The 18,344-nt window shown below is 42.3% G+C and overlaps 1 protein-coding gene across 12 annotated transcripts in view; it reads right to left on the bottom strand.

Moving 5' to 3' along the window:
• The window catches only part of TLN2 (talin 2), a 435,837-nt gene that overhangs the window by 152,372 nt on the left and 265,121 nt on the right, over positions 1-18,344 (bottom strand). For all 12 annotated transcript variants that reach the window (XM_073877134.1, XM_073877137.1, XM_073877133.1 and 9 more), the window contains 6 exons: positions 12,494-12,649; positions 8,017-8,118; positions 7,021-7,097; positions 3,753-3,933; positions 2,752-2,865; positions 550-658 (listed from right to left, as the gene is read on the bottom strand). In XM_073877134.1, coding sequence (XP_073733235.1) covers positions 550-658; positions 2,752-2,865; positions 3,753-3,933; positions 7,021-7,097; positions 8,017-8,118; positions 12,494-12,649 — 739 coding nt within the window. The remainder of the gene's footprint in view (positions 1-549; positions 659-2,751; positions 2,866-3,752; positions 3,934-7,020; positions 7,098-8,016; positions 8,119-12,493; positions 12,650-18,344) is intronic.

The following is an 18,344-nucleotide window of genomic DNA, read 5'->3' as shown; positions in this document are numbered from 1 at the left end:
AGGCCTCCTACGCTGAAATACTGAGCATGAACCCCTATACAGTTCCAAAGGAAGTCTTGGCATCCCATGGCCCTTTCCGTTAGGCCCCTGTCAGCAGCTGAGGCACTGAAATGCTGCACAGAGAAGCCGAGACATTTGTGGGCTCTCACCTGACAGCGCAATGTAGGCGTCCTGCTGGGCCATGAGAGGACTGTGGGACAAGACGGACGGGGGCCCGCGTGATGGATCTATTCCTCCAAAACCCATTTGAGACTATAAGCTCCCAGAAGGGAGAAACCAGCTCCCATACACTTCGAAGTTCGTCCAGCAGACCGGTGAACAATGAGCAGAGCTACGTAAGGGCCTGCTGAAGGATGCATGATATCGACGGAAAGGAATGAGATGTTCCCCACCGTTCTCCTGGGTCGGTGTGAAAAAGTGCCTGGAGCACTCAGAGTGCCTAAAAATAGACTAGCCTCTCCTCCCATGAAAATCTGTTGTTTCAATCAAAGAATAGGAATCGTTTCTAAAGCAAAACCACAACAGCGCACAAGGCCCTCAGAGACTCACCAGCAGTGAGGTTAACTACTGAAGCTGTTCCAGCTGTGATCGCATCGACCTGAGAGTGGATTTCGTGTTTGGACTCGTCGACTTTATTCTGAACCCACACCCGTGACGCCTGCAAAACCAGACAAGGGCACAACACAGTCAGTGCATGGGACTGCCTGGGACACCAGAGACATTGTGCCATAAAATGAGACCAGCATTTTGTCTGTACTCTTGTTCCTGGGCCAGCACCAACGAAGCCCTCAAGTCATCTTAAGTAAAGTCATTAACAGGCCCCTGGCTCATTCACTGGTGCTAAATGGCATGTAAGTCCTCCATGCTTCCTCCATAGTTTTTTCTTGAGCTTTTAGGATCTTAAGAAAAGTTCTACATGGCTTTATTTAGGTAGATTTAATAAAAAATGAGAATTGATTTCTCAATAATACTGCACACCAGCACCAACAACTGTTGCTAATTTCCACCTTGTTTTTTGGAGAGGTTAGAATTAGGGTATTGCGGCTCACGAGTGTTCTCTGTCGGCATAAAGACTGTTTTCTGTTAACATGAATGTGGTGTAGATGTGGCACCTTTCTGGGAAGGACTGGGGGGGTTGGGTCAAGACCTCTGTTCTAGATCCAGCTCTACCACTGACAAGTGACATGACCTCGAGCAAATTGCCTCTAGGTCCTGTGCCTTACATTTCTTCTACTGTAGGAATTCAATGGTCTTTAAAAACCTTTCGAGATCTTATACTTTATGGTCACTGGACCCTATAAATAGCAAATTCTCTATTCCCTGGCATTTCTGGACTTAGCCAATAAGTGATCACTGACATTCATAATGATGCCCCTGTGGTAATAGACAATGCTGATTTGCTTCCCAAAACATCCCCAAAATATTCATTGAGATTTAGGATGTGTCTAGCACTAATAATATTTTTTGTATACCAAAACTTTAAAAATTGGTGAAGCAGGACTGTTAAGTCCAAATATGTTAAAACCATCTCACAGTAGTGCTGGATATGGGAGGGTGTCTGCCTTCTGTATTTTCACTCTGAAGCTCCCCCATGAAGAATGTTTAATGATTTCAGGTACTTGGGATACAAAGCACTGAGTATAGCAGCAGCTGCAGGTGGGCAAGCACGCCAATGAAAATCAGCATTCAGGGAGGTCTTGGAGGACAGTTATCCTGGTGGGGCAAGATGAGGCTACACATTGCATCTTGGCCCTAGCCTGGGATGGCCCTGTCAATCCTAATGGAGTGGTTTTCAGTCCTGATTGCCCATTAGAACCATCTGGGGAGATGAAACAAGCAGGCCCCACCCTCAATGACAGGGATTTATTTGGCCTGAGCTGGGCCTCAGGCTTGGTTCTTTAAGCTCCACAGGTAATTCTCACATGCAAAGCAGGGCTGAGAACGACAGTGCCAGCCTGTGCTTCACCAACTTTAATATGCACACCAAATAGATTCTGATTCAGAAGGCTGGGGTACGGCCTAAAATTCCACACCTCTCAAGAGATCTTATACATTGCCAATGCTGCTGGCCCATGGGCCACAGTCTGAGCAGGAATCTCATGCAGCCACAGTTATAGAAAGGCAGCTAATTACCCTGCCCTGCTGAAGAGCTGAACAGTAATGCAGTGGTTCTCAAAGCATGGTCTCGAGATAGCAGCAGAGCACCCGAGGACTTGTTGCAAATGCAAAATCTCAGGCCCTACCCCAGACCTACTGAGTCAGAAAAAAGGGGATGGAGCCCAGCAATCTGTTTTAACAAGCCTTCCAGGTGACTGATGCATGCTAACGTTTGAGAAGCACTGATAATAACAGCTAATACTTGTTGAGCTCTCACTATGCGTTAGGTAGTGTGCTAAGAACTCTGCACACAACTGGATTACCATGTCTTCCTAAGGACCCCGTGCATGCATGACAAAGTGGAAGCTTAGAGACAGTAAGTTGCCCGGATTCACACAGACACTAGCTTGGAACCCAGATCATGTGACTCCAGCGTCCAAGTTCTTGGCCCTTGAGAGGTATTGCCAATACCCAGTAGCACCCCATGATTCTCTTCCTGTGGGTACCCCCTCCTACAAAGACGTAATACATTGGGGGGAAAATACCCATGAGTTTCCACTTCACAAAGATTCACCCAGCTGAATGCAGACAGAATGCAAAGCCCTGCTCTGTGCCAGGCAGACACGCTGAATGACAACCATGAACGATATTTACCATATCCTGGCCGAGGGGTGGCAGTGAATCCAGCTCGCTGAGGTCGTCCTGGGCCTGCTGGACAGCGTGCATGCTTGTGTTGATGGTCCCCATGAGGGCCTGCTGGGCCGAGGTCTGCAAAGGCAGATGACCACAAGGCAGTTATAACCTCTCTCCTGGGACTGACACCACCCTCTACATGAAACTCCAGGCTCAAAACAGAGTGGCCCATGGTGTGTCTCAACAACCCCAAGCACCTCCCATTTCAAGCAGGGGGCTGGGAGTAGAGATTGTTATTAATAGAATGCTCAATATGCATGTATGCAATAGAGAGGTTACGATCAGGAGAGTGTGGAGAGCTTAATTAGCTGACAAGAAGACTCAGAAAGAGTCCTTGCAGGGAGGCTACTTTACTCTTTGAGTACTGAGAACAAAAGATCTCATGCATAGGAAACGTATTACACCCCAGAAGTGTGCTTAGTAAGTACGAAAGGATTCCACCTAAACCTACAGTCAACATGCTTCTTCAGAGTCAAATTACTTCTGAGCTTTGAGGCTTTTCAGCTTTTATAAAGTTCTTCCCAAGCAGCACATGATTCCTGAGCAGGCAGACCAGCGGTGGGAAGAAGAAACGATCTGCTCAGGGGAAAGTGTGAATCACTATAGAACAGGGTCTATTTCTAAGACCCGCCGAGGGGTATCCTGGGCTAATTAGCAGCTTGATGCTATTAAGACAGGGAAGCAGGGCTCTACACTCTGTATCACCAGTCACGTGGAGAGGTCACGGTTGCTCTCCAGCCCCTGAGGACACCTGTGATCCTACACAGGGAGTCACAAGACACCCCATTTAAAGAGAGCACTGGGGAGCCAGGCACTGGGACCATGCAGCTGAAGAGCCGTGGCTCAGATGGGAACGGGTGAGAATGTGATGATGCACACAAGCTCTCCCCAGGGCTGGTGTCTCTCCCTGCACATCAGCAGCAGCATACTGACACCCAAGGCCAGTGTGGGGGAAGCCTCACCAGCGGGGGCATGTGCCCTCGGTGCATCTGCCCAACCATGACCTGCTGCTGTGGTGAGGGCATGCTGCCCACGTTGAAGGTCTCGGGCCCGCTGGAGCCTGAGCGCATCACGGCGGGCAGTGCCACAGAGCCGTGCTCCACCTTCCCAGTCCGATTGAACTGCTGCTGCAAGATGGTAGACCTGCAGGGGACAGGGGTTGGTCACTGCGGGGTGGCCACTCACATACAGTGTAATGATAAGATACCACAGGTGTTACAGTTGTTTGCTGCGTTATGCTGTGGAGGCCAATTCAAAAGAGGCATAAACAGAACAGTGAATGAAGTAGCACTAAAATACTCAGAAGAACCCTGAGATGAATCTTTTTTTTTTTTAAGATTTTATTTATTTGACAGAGAGAGACACAGCGAGAGAGGGAACACAAGCAGGTAGAGTGGGAGAGGGAGAAGCAGGCTTCCTGTGGAGCGGGGAGCCCGATGCGGGGCTCGATCCCAGGACCCTGGGACCATGATCTGGGCCGAAGGCAGACGCTTAACGACTGAGCCACCCAGGTGCCCCGAGATGAATCTTTTTATAGTTATTAAGATAAATAACCATTCCCAGTTGGTTCATGATATTACACAATTAGCTTTGCTTAAGGACACCCCCCCGCCCCCATCACCACCATTGTTATGTTTCTGTAACAATGATGTTCCAGGTGTAAGTAAAAGTTTTGGAAACATTGATCTATTAGCTGGTAAATTCCACCTGAAATAGCATTCATTCAACAAATATCTACTGTGGGCCAGGTTCTATTCTAGGCAGTGGGGACAGAGGTCATTTAGCCTTGGACTGAAAGGAGAAGTGTAGAAAGGAACTAAAAGAGAATCTCCCACAGCTTAGCTCTCTTCCCCCAGGTCCAAGGCCACTGACCACAGAGGGCACTTAAACACCTCTGGAGCCTTGGTGATTGGACAGACTTTGGCACCTCCTCCAGATGATTAAAAAAAAAAAAAAACCTAGGAAGATTCCTAGGACATCTAGTAAAAAAAAATATCAAATTTTTACTTCTGATATATTCTTAGAATGAGTGGTAAGGACTTTGAGCATATGAAGGTGGACTATCTGGCAGGAGCCCAGAGGACAGACCCCATACAGGGAGAGTCTGGGGGAGAGAGACAGGTGTAGGGGTGTGGGTGTGGGGGTGTGTGTGTGTGTGTGTGTGTGTGTGTGTGTGTGTGTGTGTAGAGAGACAGGTGTAGGGGGGTGTGTGTGTGTGTGCAGAGAGACAGGTGTAGGGGGGTGTGTGTGTGTGTGGAGAGAGACAGGTGTAGGGTGTGTGTGTGTGTGTGTGTGTGTGTAGATTTGGTGAGCAGCTGCATTAAGGGACCAGGCCTCTGTCCCAGGGTTCTCCAACCACCACAGATCATTCCCTACTGCCCAGGGCAAAGCTCATGAGCCATGCCAGGATACCAGACAGCGGGCATCTACGGAGGAACAGTAATAATGTCTGTGAGGGGTTGGCACTAGGAAGGGTGGATGTGGGGGCTCCAGGAGGAAGTCAGCTGCATCCTGTGATCTCAGCCGATGTCTAAAGCAGGGAGAAGTGGCAGGTCTTGTGATGGGAACCAACCTGGACCATTCTTCCTGCTTGCCTTGATCAGACCCCACCATGATGCCCCAGGCAGTGGGAAGGGGCAGGGGCTTCAGTGGTAAAAGGCAGTAAAGAGCTTCAGTGCTCTGGGCTCAGACACTTATTCAACTGCTCTTAGAAGGACAAGTGCAGCCGAGTCCTCTGAGGGGAACAATTCACCCCTGCCAGAAAGCACTAGCTTACTGATTTCCAGCTAATGGTCATTAATTATTCCAAGGACTTAAGGTGCTCTTCAAGAGGGTACCACGCACGTGAAACGCATCACACCATCAGGTTTGGTTCCAAATTGTGTACTAAAATAGGGGACAAATGGAAAAGCACCTTCAAGGTGATTATGAAGCAAATCAGGACAAAGTGATAGAGTATGGAAATGTTCCAGAAGCAATTACTATGACTTAGCAAGTTCAATACGCTTGAATCTGCTAGAACTTTCTGGCAGTGTACTATAAGAAACATCACAAGATATGAACTGACTCCTGGCTCTGCCTCATGTGTGCATCTGAAGTGACTTTCAGAGCTTTGGTTTCCTCAGTCACGAACAGGCGGTAACATCTGGTCTACCCCTTACATCGGGGGTTGTTATTGGGGTGAAATGAGACAGCATGCTAGACATACACAGTCAAATGTAGGCAAGAAACTTATTATCACAATGTTCTACATAACATAAGGGAAGCAGCTGCTCAGATTTTTCCAAAGTACCACCTATTAGATGTTAATTTAAAAATTTTAAAATCTCAGTTTCCTTACCTATAAAATGGGGTTAATTTGAGACTGTTCTGAATTGAAAATGATGATGAAAATGTTAAGAACAGTAAATATTTATGATGTGCCAGGCATTGCTTTATGTGCTTTATTAAAAATTCAATCATCAAAATAAAGCATATAGGTGGTACTATCATTATTCTCATTTTATAGTTGAGATGAAGGGGCAGAGGAAATGTGCAATAACTCCAAGGCCACACACTAAAAAAGAGACCCAAGGGGTGCCTGGGTGGTTCAGTCGGTTAAGCATCTGGCTCTTGATTTCAGCTCAGGTCATGATCTCAGGGTTGTGAGAACGAGCCCCGCCGTCGGGTTCTGCGCTGGGTGTGGAGCTTGCTTGAGATTCTCTCCCTTTTCTTCTGCAACTCCCCCCACCCCCCACTCTCTTAAAATAAATAAATAAATAAAAAGAGACAGACTCGAGATCTGAACCCAGCAAGTCTGGATCTGGAGTCCATGTTTTAACCACTTCCCTCTACTGCCTCATGACACATGTTCTATAAACAATAACTCCTCCACTGTCACAGAATTGAACAGAAACCCACTCTCCAGCCTTTGATGAAAATGACACACATTAGGAAATTTAAATGAGCAACTGCAGAACAGGATTCATGAATACTCAGTGTGTCTAAAGATGGAGTTACATTTTGTTCTGTGTCTCCCTGAAATCCACAGCCTCTTACCCCCACAAGAATACACTCAACCCTGATAATGATGGTCTGGAAATCATCTTTCGAGAAGCAAGACTCATTTATATAATGCACTGCTGTCTCCCCTTCTGACGGACTTCAGGGCAACAGACCCCAGAGTAGGCACAAGGAAACCTGCCCATTTAGTGAGAAGGCGGGTTCTCCGGGGCTCTTAAAAATACTTACTTTTTCGGGGAAACGGACTCTTCCAGCATAGTCGACTCCTCATCCCCCTCTAATCCAAATCTGTCTTTACTTTGTTTCTGAGGTAAAACGAAACAAAAAGGAAACTCAGCAGGTCTTGATGCAAGAACCTGTTAAGATACCTTTTAAAAGGAGCTACAGAAGCAAAAATGTTGAGGTTTACTCAAAATTCTTTGTATTGGAGTAGGTGATGGGTGAACAAAAACAAAAGTAACAGTATAAAATAAATACATGGTTTAACACAATATGGAAATATGCCTTCTGTGTTTATTACTGCATCGACTGAATTTCATACAGTTAAAATCAAGACACAGATACTGATGTTCTAGTTGAACTTGGTTATTTCAGTGGGCTGTATCTTGAAGTCTTTGGCAGGCTGTATACCACTATGGTATATAACCACACTAAATTTGGTAGGAATTTGGTAAAACTTCATGAAATTTGGTAATTTGGTAAAAATTCATGAGGAACACCTGGGTGGCTCAGTCAGCTGACCATGTGACTCTTGATCTCAGCTCAGGTCTTGGTCTTGGGGTCATGAGTTTAGGCCCCAGAGTAGGCTCCACACTGGGCATGGAGCCTACTTTAAAAAAAATTCATGAAAAATATGGAGCGTTTTCAGACCCTCAACCTAGGTTTCTAAAGAGGTTGGAAAGCATAACAGAACTATCTAGAGAGAACTATCTACAGAGGAATGGTTAGCTAGTCTCATTCATTAGCTAAGTGAAGCACTATTGCTCATTACCTGGCAGGAATAATATAAATATGAACTGCAGCTAAAATGAAATTCTTGTAGGATCTTGAGGTTAAAGACTGCACACTCAAGCAATCTTAATGTTAAGATTAAATTAGTGAATCAAGTACTTCAAATTATGGTGGTTTTGTGTTGTTGTTGTTGTTTTTTTTCCAGGTAGCAGCATCATCTAAGTCAGTGTTTTAAAAAAGGCAGCTTTTCCAATTTGCGTCAGTATGAAATACCTTTTTGAGGATGATGTCAATGTAGCCTGCAATCAGCTGGGATATCTGCTCTCCTTCAGTGGTTTGGACTGAATAGTAGCTTTCCTGATACTCCCCAAAATCCTGAAAAAACAGCATTAGAAGAAATATAACTACATCACGTATCTACAATTTTAAAGGTAAAGAGGCCTAGTCCTGGAACAAAACGGCATAGACTCACTTTTCCCTTCTCTTCCCCTTTAAACACAATTGAATACCCTAAAATTTAGTAAAAGGGCTCTGAAAGCTGGAAAGGTAGATTGACTATGGAGCACAGTACTTGAGAAAACACACTCTGGTGAATTCTTGGGTTTTCCTTTATATCCGATTACTCCCAGGTGGGTGCCTGAGACCCAGAATCTCCAAAAGGCAGGATTTCAAAAGCCTGTCCTTTTTTGCCAAAGGACCAGGAGAGGAGAAGCCCAATGGAGATCTATCTCGGAGCCTCAAACCACCTCCACAACCTGGACTGGTGCTCACCACCAGTACCTGCAGAGCAATGAAAGCCCAGGCCATCCCAGCCCTGGCTCCACAACCCAGACAGGCCGGTGGTCTTGTTCTTTTGCAACAGTGGTCACGTGAAGCCTATGTCTTCCTGACCTCCACCCAATGGCATAAACAAAGACAGGCCTGGTAGCTTCTGCCTATCCCAAAAAGGTCAATAGCAGGTGGTCAAGGGAATGCCTTCACAAACAGCACCATCAAGTTTGGAGTGAGAACCCTGGCAGTGTCAAAACAATCCAGAACAGCACTGAAAAGCCCACAAAAGGAGACCAGAAAGCTACACTAAATCTAAACAAGATGACTGTCTGATAAAACAGAAGATTTAAGTAAGAGCAAGAGTCTCCTAACTAAATAACCATAATGTCTAGATACAATTTTAAAAAGTCACTACTCATACCAAGAGCCAAACAACTATGATATGAATAAGAAAAGATAATCAATTGATGCCAATACTGAAATGAATCAGATATTGGAATTACCTGATAAAGATTTTAAAGCGGCCATCATAAAATGTTTCATCAATTACAAATTCTCCCAAAACAAATAGGTTTCAACAGAGAAATAAGTCAGAAGAAGGAAGCATACACCAACTATAACAAGGAAAAATGTAACAACCAAAATTTTAAAAGCTCACATGATAAAGTAGTGTGAAGATGACAGAGCACAAAATCAGTAGACTTGAAAACAGATTAACAGAATTTAGTCAATCTCAACAGTTGAAAGAACACAGACTCAACAAAAGACAAAAAACAAACAAAAAACCCATAAACCAGACCTTCAGGGATCTTTGGGACAATAAAAGATGCAATATTCGTATCATCAGAATCCCACAGTGGGAGAAAGTGGGACAAAAAAAAGTATTCAAGGAGCACCTGGGTGGCTCAGTCAGTTAAGTGTCCAACTCTTGATTTCAGCTCAGGTCATGGTCTTGGGTTTGTGAGCTCTAGCCCTATGCCGGGCTCTGTACTCAGTGGGGAGTCTGTTTGAGATTCTCTCTCTTCCCTTCACCCCCTGCCCTTCCCCCCCCCACCCGCTCACAAGCTCTCTCAAATAAATACATCTTAAAAAAAAAAAAAAGTATTCAAAGAAATAATGGCTGAAAATATCCCAGATTAAAGACATACACCTACAAACTCAAGAAGCTGAGCATTATCCAAATACAATGAATCCTGAGAAATCCACATCAAGAACTTTAGAAAGTGACATACTGTCTACAAATGAGCACTAACTTTAACGACAATTTCTAATCTGAAACCATGGAGGCCAGAAAGAAGCGGTACATTTCTCAAGTGCTAAAAGAAAGAACTGTCAGTGACTAATCCTATATCTGGCAAAATGATTCTTTATGAATGAAGGGGAAATAAGGACATACTCAGAAGAAGGAAAGCTAAGAGAATCATTTTTAGCAGAGCTACCTATAAAGAATGGCTAAAGGAAGCTCTTCAAACACAAAGAAAGTGGTAACAGGAGGCTGGGAAGGTTAAAAATAAAACAACAGTGGGATAGATAAAAAAATAGAAGGAAATATAGTAACTTATCCTTCACCTCATGAGTTTTACTTAATCATATTTTATGGTTACAGCAAAAGTTGTAATACCATCTCACATGGTGTTCAATGTACATGTAAGAGCAAGAGTCTCCTAAATAACCATAATGTCTAGATACAATTTTAAAAAGTCTCAATAAATTGTTCTTCAAACAATTATTTTCAAAAACTGGGGAGTGTAAAGAGTCCTAAATAGAAGTTTCTAAGCTTCTCTTGAAGTGGTAAACATCCACACCTGTGTGTTATAATTAAATTCTTATATATCTGGTAATATCTAGATCACTAAGAATACTGAGCAAAGAGATATGCTCAAAAACATTATAAATAAATCAAAATGGAACTCTAAAAGGTAACCCAAAAGAAGGCCAGAAAAAAAGAGGAAAAAGAAATGGAGGGGAAAAAACAGAAAAATATTATAAAATGGTAGACTTAAGCCCTAACATACCAAGGTTAAGATATAAATGGTCTAAATAGGCCAATTAAAAGAGACTGACCAAGTAAATTTTTAAGAAAGCACAACCCGACTTTATGTACTCTGTAAGAAACTTGTCTCAAATATAATATAGGTAGGTTGAAAGTAAAAGGATGGAGAAAAATATATCATGCAAACATTAATTTGAAAAATCATGAGTGGCTTTACTAAGATTAAGATTTCAGAGCAAACAAATTTACGAGGAACAAAACAACTAAATGGTAAAACAACTTCTCCATGAAGATGACAGAGGGATCTTAAATGTATATGTAAACACCAAACACAGCTTCAGAATACATGCAGTAAAAACTGAAAGGAAAAACAGAAAAATCCACAACTGTTGTTGAGATAGAGATGACTGGAACAACATCAACTAACAGGATCTAACTGACATTTCCCTAACACCCTTGTTAAGTACTCATCAAACATTCTCCTAGAATGACCATATCCTGTGATATAAACCACATCTTAAAATTCTAAGACTTGAAATTATGCAGAGTATATCCTTCAACCATAACAGAACTGAACTAAAAATGAATAATAGGAAGACAATAGGAGAATCTCCAAACACTTGGAAATTAAATTCAGGCTCAGAGTGGAAAGAAATAAGACATGTTACAAACTTTAATAAACATCGATATTCATTCTCTCTTGTGCTTGAGGTAGTTACTGTGACTCATAACTATTTCTTGTTTATCTTTAAAATAACTTTTTGTTTTCAACAAAACGGGACTTGGACCTAGTTTTCAAAGACCAAGAGCACTAAAAGGTACATAAAAAAACACAGCAGGCCCCTGCCCTAGCCATCTTTACTTTCCATCCCTTCTACCCCCAAAGGCAACTACTTTGAACCCTTTCAGTTTCTTCTAGTATTTCTAAATAACACGTTTATATTGATTTGCTTTTTCTCTTTTACAAGTTGTCCACAACTTCCTACCATGGAAGAGAAGAACACAGTTCTCTAAGTATGAACACCCCTTCTTAAGGGCCATGCAGGTAGAGCTCTTACCGACTTCACATACAAAAGTATGTGAAGAAGGTATATTTCCTGATGATTCCTTCCCACTGGCAAGAGTCTATCCACCAATGATCAAACTAGATAACTAAATACTCCCTCCAAAACCCCTTCCTTATACCTTTTTTCTGATGCCCTATTATGAGACCTTACCTAGGTACAAGCTGAAATTTCAAGTATTCACTAGACCTGGAGAATAGTACACTTCAGGAGTGTTAGGAGATGGATAACTTTCAGCATTGATTTCTCTTCTTGCTCAACTTGCCCTACAAAATAGCAACGCTATCAATTCTTATGTGTCAATGCGGCTATAGTTAAGATAATAACACAATTATAATCTGCTAAGAGCAACTATTAAGGTTGGGAGGAAGAATTCAGAGGTCTGAAGGCCTGGGATGACTACATTCTCCCTACTTTCCATGTACTTCACACTGAGAATTTTATCATCATCATCTTGTCTGATCTTAGCACCTCTGTGAAATAGGTCTTATGATTCCCATGTTAAAGCTAATGACATGAAGGCTCAGAGAGGAGAGAGAACTCTCTCAGAAGTGGGAGATGACCAGCTGGTTCTGAATACTACCCTAAAGTCTATGCCATTTCCTCTGTATAGTATGCTGTTTCTAGGTGGGCTGGGATAACACACTTGAGCAAGATATCACAATGCTTAGGAACTTCTAAAACAACCAGAGATGAAGAGGGAGGATTTGATAAGCGTCTGAGCATTAGCAAGTTTCCTTCTAGGGCATGCTAGGGACAGCATCAGGAACATAGAAGACTGGACCAGTCCCCGCCTTCTGTGGACTCCCACTATCTGCACACTGCTCTCTAAGGCCAGGGAAACCCATCGGGCTTGTATTCTCTCCCCCACCGCACAGTATTGCCCAAGGCCATGCTGGTCCTCCCCACTGCCAGTCCGTACCAGGGTGAAGCTTTTGGGTGAGGCTGCCCAGCGCTTAACCGTGGTAAGTGGCCACTCCTGCAGCACTTCCTTGGTCTTCTCATCCACACGCATCACTGAGTCCTTGGTGATGCCCAGCAGGCGAGGCACCAGCTTGTTCTTGCCTTTCATCTTTTCCTAAAACATGAAATACCGAGGGTTAGTGCTCTTCTTCTGAATACATCTGATTTTGCCAAGTCATCAGAGATCTCATGATGTCTTACCTGAGGTCATCTACATAAACTATGTTTCAGAATAGGTAGGACTACTGGAAAACCAGGGTTTTGGGACTAGGTGAATGATTCACTAAACTAAAGACATGGAAGCTAAAACAGGGACATCAGAAGACTGGAAAGATCCACAAAGTCACGATTCCTGAAAAGAGACGCTGTTTAGGAGGGCACGTTGCTCCCAAAATGGACTGTGATCCAGAGAAATAGAAATTAAGGTGAATTCCAAATATTATCACTTCCAGTAGCCAACTCAGTGAATAACAAAAAAAGTTTAATGTGCGAATTTAAATACGGCACGTTAACTATTTAGAATTAACTAAAACTCTGCCAAAGTAGAATCTTCTCAATAAAAGAGACACAGACCTTTTTTTTTAAATCTCCCAAATATATTTCCATTTGAATTGTTTTGGTATTTTTATGTATATCTACGGACTCTGAAAAAGCCTTTTATGATTAGCTTTAATAATAGTAATCATTCCTATTAAAATAATGGATCCCTACCTCACACTCATGCCAAAACAAATTTGAGAATAATTTACAAAGAATTTATAGGTGGATATTTTTGTGATTCCTGGGAGGGAAATGACTTTTAAGCACAAACACCAAAATAAAGAAAATTTATAAAGGGAAAGATCAACATCTTTAACTACAAATATATAGACTTTAATACATCCGAAAAACAGAGGGAAAAGAGGAGAAAAAGGAAGAAACCTCACTGCAAACAAAATTAAAAAGCAAATGACTAGGGATAAATACTTAAAACAATTATGATAGTGAAAGACTTTATATACTGTATGTGTGGAAGTTTATCATAGATTGACAAAAGTAACTGGCAAAGAACACAAACAGAAAATGTGTTTACAATAATGAAGTAGACTTCCACTTGAGGGGGAGCAAGGGGAAGGTGGCAGTGGAGTAGGAGGACCCTAGGCTTGCCTCATCCCACAAATAGAAGGAGATAACTTTTATCTATCAGATCATCATAAATACCCCCAAAATTCACTTGAAGACTGGCAGAACAAACTCCACAACTAAAGGTAGAGAAGAGGCCACAAAAAAGTAAGGTAGGAGGTGTGGAGATGCAGGTTGGGAGAGAAACAGATGATGGTCACTGTGCTAGTGAGGGAGGGGTGACTGCGGAGAAGGGTTAGAGACAGACTAGCACATAGGGGACCACATGGGGAAAAAGAATTCCCAGAGCAATTGCCTTGGAAAGAGAAAGGGGCCAAATTTCATGAGTTCTTGCAACCAGTGGAGCTTAAAGCCTGGAGCTTTAAAGGTCAATGGGAGTGGATGGAAGAGTCTCAAGGGCACTGGGGCTGATCTTGGAGGGAAGGCATGGCAAAAAGGACATGGACATACAGCATGGAAATAGCTGGGGTACACAGTGGGGAAGTTAGCTGCTCATCTCAGAGCACATCCCAGAGAGGCAGTGTTCATAAAGAGACCCCTGTGGAAACAAAAGAGCTGGCTGATGTTTCCCCCCTCCCTTCCCTCCCGATGACGCTCAGCATAAGCACAGAGCCACCTGTGGGAACAGTGCAACATCAACACTTGCTACCTAGCTTGCTTACAGCAAGCCCAGCTCCCTCCCCCCATACGCCCCACACATTGGTGAAACCACCTTTCCTAGTAACACTTGCTTCGGACCCAGCACAGTAGGTCCCTTGCCCCCAGAAGGCAGATGCAAACCCCTGACCATACCACATCTCCCAACCTGGGAGTTTTGCAGGGCTGTGGTTCTGGTGGTGGTGGTGACAGGTGTCATTTTTAAAAAAATTTTTTTAAAGATCTTATTTGACAGAGAGAGAGACACAGCGAGAGAGGGAACACAAGCAGGGGGAGTGGGGGAGGGAGAAGCAAGCCTCCCGCGGAGCAGGGAGCCCGACGTGGGGCTTGATCCCAGGACCCTGGGATCACAACCTGAGCTGAAGGCAGACGCTTAACGACTGAACCACCCAGGCGCCCCGACAGGTGTCATTTAACAAACAAATTAGAGCACGCCTAATTAAAACATGCCCCACTCACGTGAAGGACCAAACACTGCCCACAACCGGCAGGCAGCCTCTACAGACTACTGGCCTGTAGGATAAAGTGGCCAGGACCCAACAGCAGAGTGCACACAGCACACAATGGAGACACTCTTGGAAGCACCAGGCCCTAGGGCACAGAGGACACTATAATGCGGAGCACTACAGGACCTCTCTTCTTCATAAGGCCATTACCCTCAAGCATAGGACACACAGCTGACATTCCTAACACACAGAAACAGGCACAGAGACAGATAAAATGAAAAGACAGAACAATTTGTCCCAAATGAAAGAACAGGACAAGGCCATAGCCAGGGAATTTAAAGCAATGAGCATAAAGATACTCAGTGGACATGAGAAGAGAGTGGACAATATCAGTAAGATCATTAACACAGAGATGAAGAATAATATAGCAGAGATCAAGGGCTCAATAAACAAAATGAGAATAAGCTTGATGGAATGAATAGCAGGCTGGAAGAAGCAGAGGAATGAATTAATGATTTAGAAGACAGTAATGGAAAGTAATTGAACTGAACAAAAGAGAGGAAAAATAATTATGCAAAATGAGAAAAGACTTAGGGAACTCAGTGACTCCATCAAACATAACAACATTCATATTACAGGAGTCCCAGAAAAACAGAAAAGAGTGCAGAGAATTTATTTGAAGAAATAATAGCTGAAAACTTCCCTACTCTTGGGGGAAGGAAACAGATACACAGACCCAGGAGGAACAGAGAACCCCCAACAAAATCAACAAAAGTATATCCACACCAAGACATATTATAATTAAAATGGCAAAATACAGTGATAAAGAAAAAAATATTAAAAGCAGCAAGACAAAAGAAGAGGGTTACATACAAAGGAAACCTGCAGATTTTTCAGCAGAAACTTTCCAAGCCAGAAAGGAGTGACATGATATATTCGAAGTGCTGAATGGAAAAAACCTACAGTCAAGAAAGCTCTATCCAGCAAGACTATCATTCAGAATAGAAGGAGAATAAAGAGCTTCACAGACCCACAAAAAATAAAGGAGTTCATGATCACTAAATTAGCCCTGTAAGAAATATTAAAAAGGATTCTTTGAGTGGAAATGGAAGACCAAAAATGACAGTATGAAGGCAGGAAACACAAAAGCATTAAAAATGAGTATTTCTGTAAAAACCAGTAAAGGAACTTACAAAATAAAAGTATGTGAAGTAGGACACCATATACCTAAAACGTGGGAAGGAAAAGAGTAAAGAATGGGTTCAAACTTAAATGACCATTAATTTAATATGGACCGCTATATGCAGAAGAGGTTTTATACAAACCTAATGGTAACCACAAATCAAAAACCACTAATAAATATGCAAAGAATAAAGAGAAAGAAATTCAAATGTATCACCAAAGAAAAGAAAACCGGCGAAGAATTAAAGATAAGAAAGAATCAGAGAAAATCTTCAGAAACAACCCAAACACAAGTGATAAAATGGCAATAAATACAAACCTGTTAAGAATTACTTTGAATGAAAATGGACTAAATGCTCCAATCAAAAGACATGGGGTGACAGAATGGATAAAAACACAAGAGACATCTATATGCTGCCTACAAGAGACTACTTTTAGACCTCAAGACACTTGCAGATTGAAAGAGAGGATGAAGAATCATTTACCATGCAAATGGATGTCAAAGGAAAGCCAGAGTACTAATACTTATATCAGAAAAAATAGACCTTAAAACAAAGGTTGTTAAAAGAGACAAAGAAGGAGACTGCATAATAATATAGGGAACAATCCAACAAGAAGATCTAACAATTAGGGGCGCCTGGGTGGCTCGGTCGTTAAGCATCTGCCTTCGGCTCAGGTCATGATCCCAGGGTTCTTGGATCAAGCCCCACGTCGGGCTCCCTGCTCAGCGGGAAGCCTGCTTCTCCCTCCCCTACTCTCCCTGTTTGTGTTCCTGCTCTTGCTATCTTTCTCTCTGTCAAATAAATAATAGAATCTTTAAAAAAAAGATAGAACAATTATAAATATTTATTCAACCAACACAGGAGCACCCAAATACATAAAACAGTTAATAACAAACATAAAGGAACTAATTGATAATAAGAGTAGGAGACTTTAACACCCCATTTACATCAATGGACACAGCACCTAAACAGAAAATCACTAAGGAAACAATGGCTTTGAATGACCACTGGGCCAGATGTATTTAACAGATAAATTCACAATATTCCATCCTAAAACAGCAGAATACACATTCTTTTCAAGGGCACATGGAACATTCTCCAGAATAGGTCACATATTTGGCCACAGAACAAGTCTCAACAAGTTCAAGAAGATCGAAGTCAAACCATGCATCTTTTCTGACCACAATGCTGTGAAACTTAAAGTCAACCACAAGAAAAACTCTGGAAAGGCCACAAATACAGGGAGATTAAAGAACATACTAGTAAACAATGAATAGATCAGCCAGGAAATTAAAGAAGACATAAAAATGTACATGGAAGCAAATGAAAATGAAAATACAATGGTTCAAAATCTCCGGTATGCAGCAAAAGTGGTTCTAAGAGGGAAGCATACAGGCGTATCTTAAGAAGCAAGAAAAGTCTCAAACAGCCTCACCCTTACACCTGAAGGAGCTAGAAAAAGAAAAAGAAACAAACCCTAAAACCAGCAGAAGGAAGGAAATAATAAAGATTAAAGCAGAAATAAATGATATAGAAACAAAAAACAGAACAAATCAATGAAACTGGGGGCTGGTTCTTTGAAAAAAAAATCAATAAAATTGATAAACCACCAGCCCAGATTTATCAAGAAAAATGGAGAAAGGACCTAAATAAATAAAATCACAAATGAGAACGGAGAAATAACAACCAATGCCACAGAAATACAAACAATTATAGGAGAATATTACGAAGGGTGCTTGGGTGGCTCAATCGGTTAAGCATCTGACTTGGTCTCAGATCATGATCTCAGGGTCCTGGGATGGAGCCCCAAGTCAGGCTCTGCACTCAGTGGGGAGTCTGCTTGCCCCTCTGCTCCTCCTTCAACTCATTCTATGTTTCTCTCTCAAATAATAAAATCTTTAAAAAAGAGAGAATATTTTGAGAAACTATATGCCAACAAATTGGACATTCTAGAAGAAATGGATAAATTCCTAGAAACACAAAAACTACCAAAACCGAAACAGGAAGAAATAGAAAACTTGAACAGACTGATAACCAGCAAAGAAATTGAATCAGTAATCAAAAAACTCCCAACAAAAGTCCAGGACCAGATGACCTCACAAGCAAATGCTACCAAACATTTAAAGAAGAGTAATACCTATTCTTCTCAAACTATTCCAAAAACAAAACAAAACAAAACAAAACAAAAAAACAAAAGGAAGGAAAGCTTCAAAATTCATTCTATGAGGCCAGCATTACCCTGATACCAAAACCAGATAAAGACACCACAAAAAAGGAGAACTAAAGGTCAATATCTCTGATGAACATTGATGCAAAAATCCTCAACAAAATGTTAGCAAACCAAAACCAACAATACATTACAAAAATTCCCTGCTGTCATGTGGGATTTATTCCTGGGCTG

This window comes from Callorhinus ursinus, unplaced genomic scaffold (assembly GCF_003265705.2).
Source record: "Callorhinus ursinus isolate GAN/ISIS: 27379988/994484 unplaced genomic scaffold, GSC_fseal_2.0 scaffold25, whole genome shotgun sequence".
In the NCBI taxonomy this organism is placed as follows: domain Eukaryota; kingdom Metazoa; phylum Chordata; class Mammalia; order Carnivora; family Otariidae; genus Callorhinus; species Callorhinus ursinus.
This window is presented reverse-complemented; position numbering and strand designations above follow the sequence as displayed.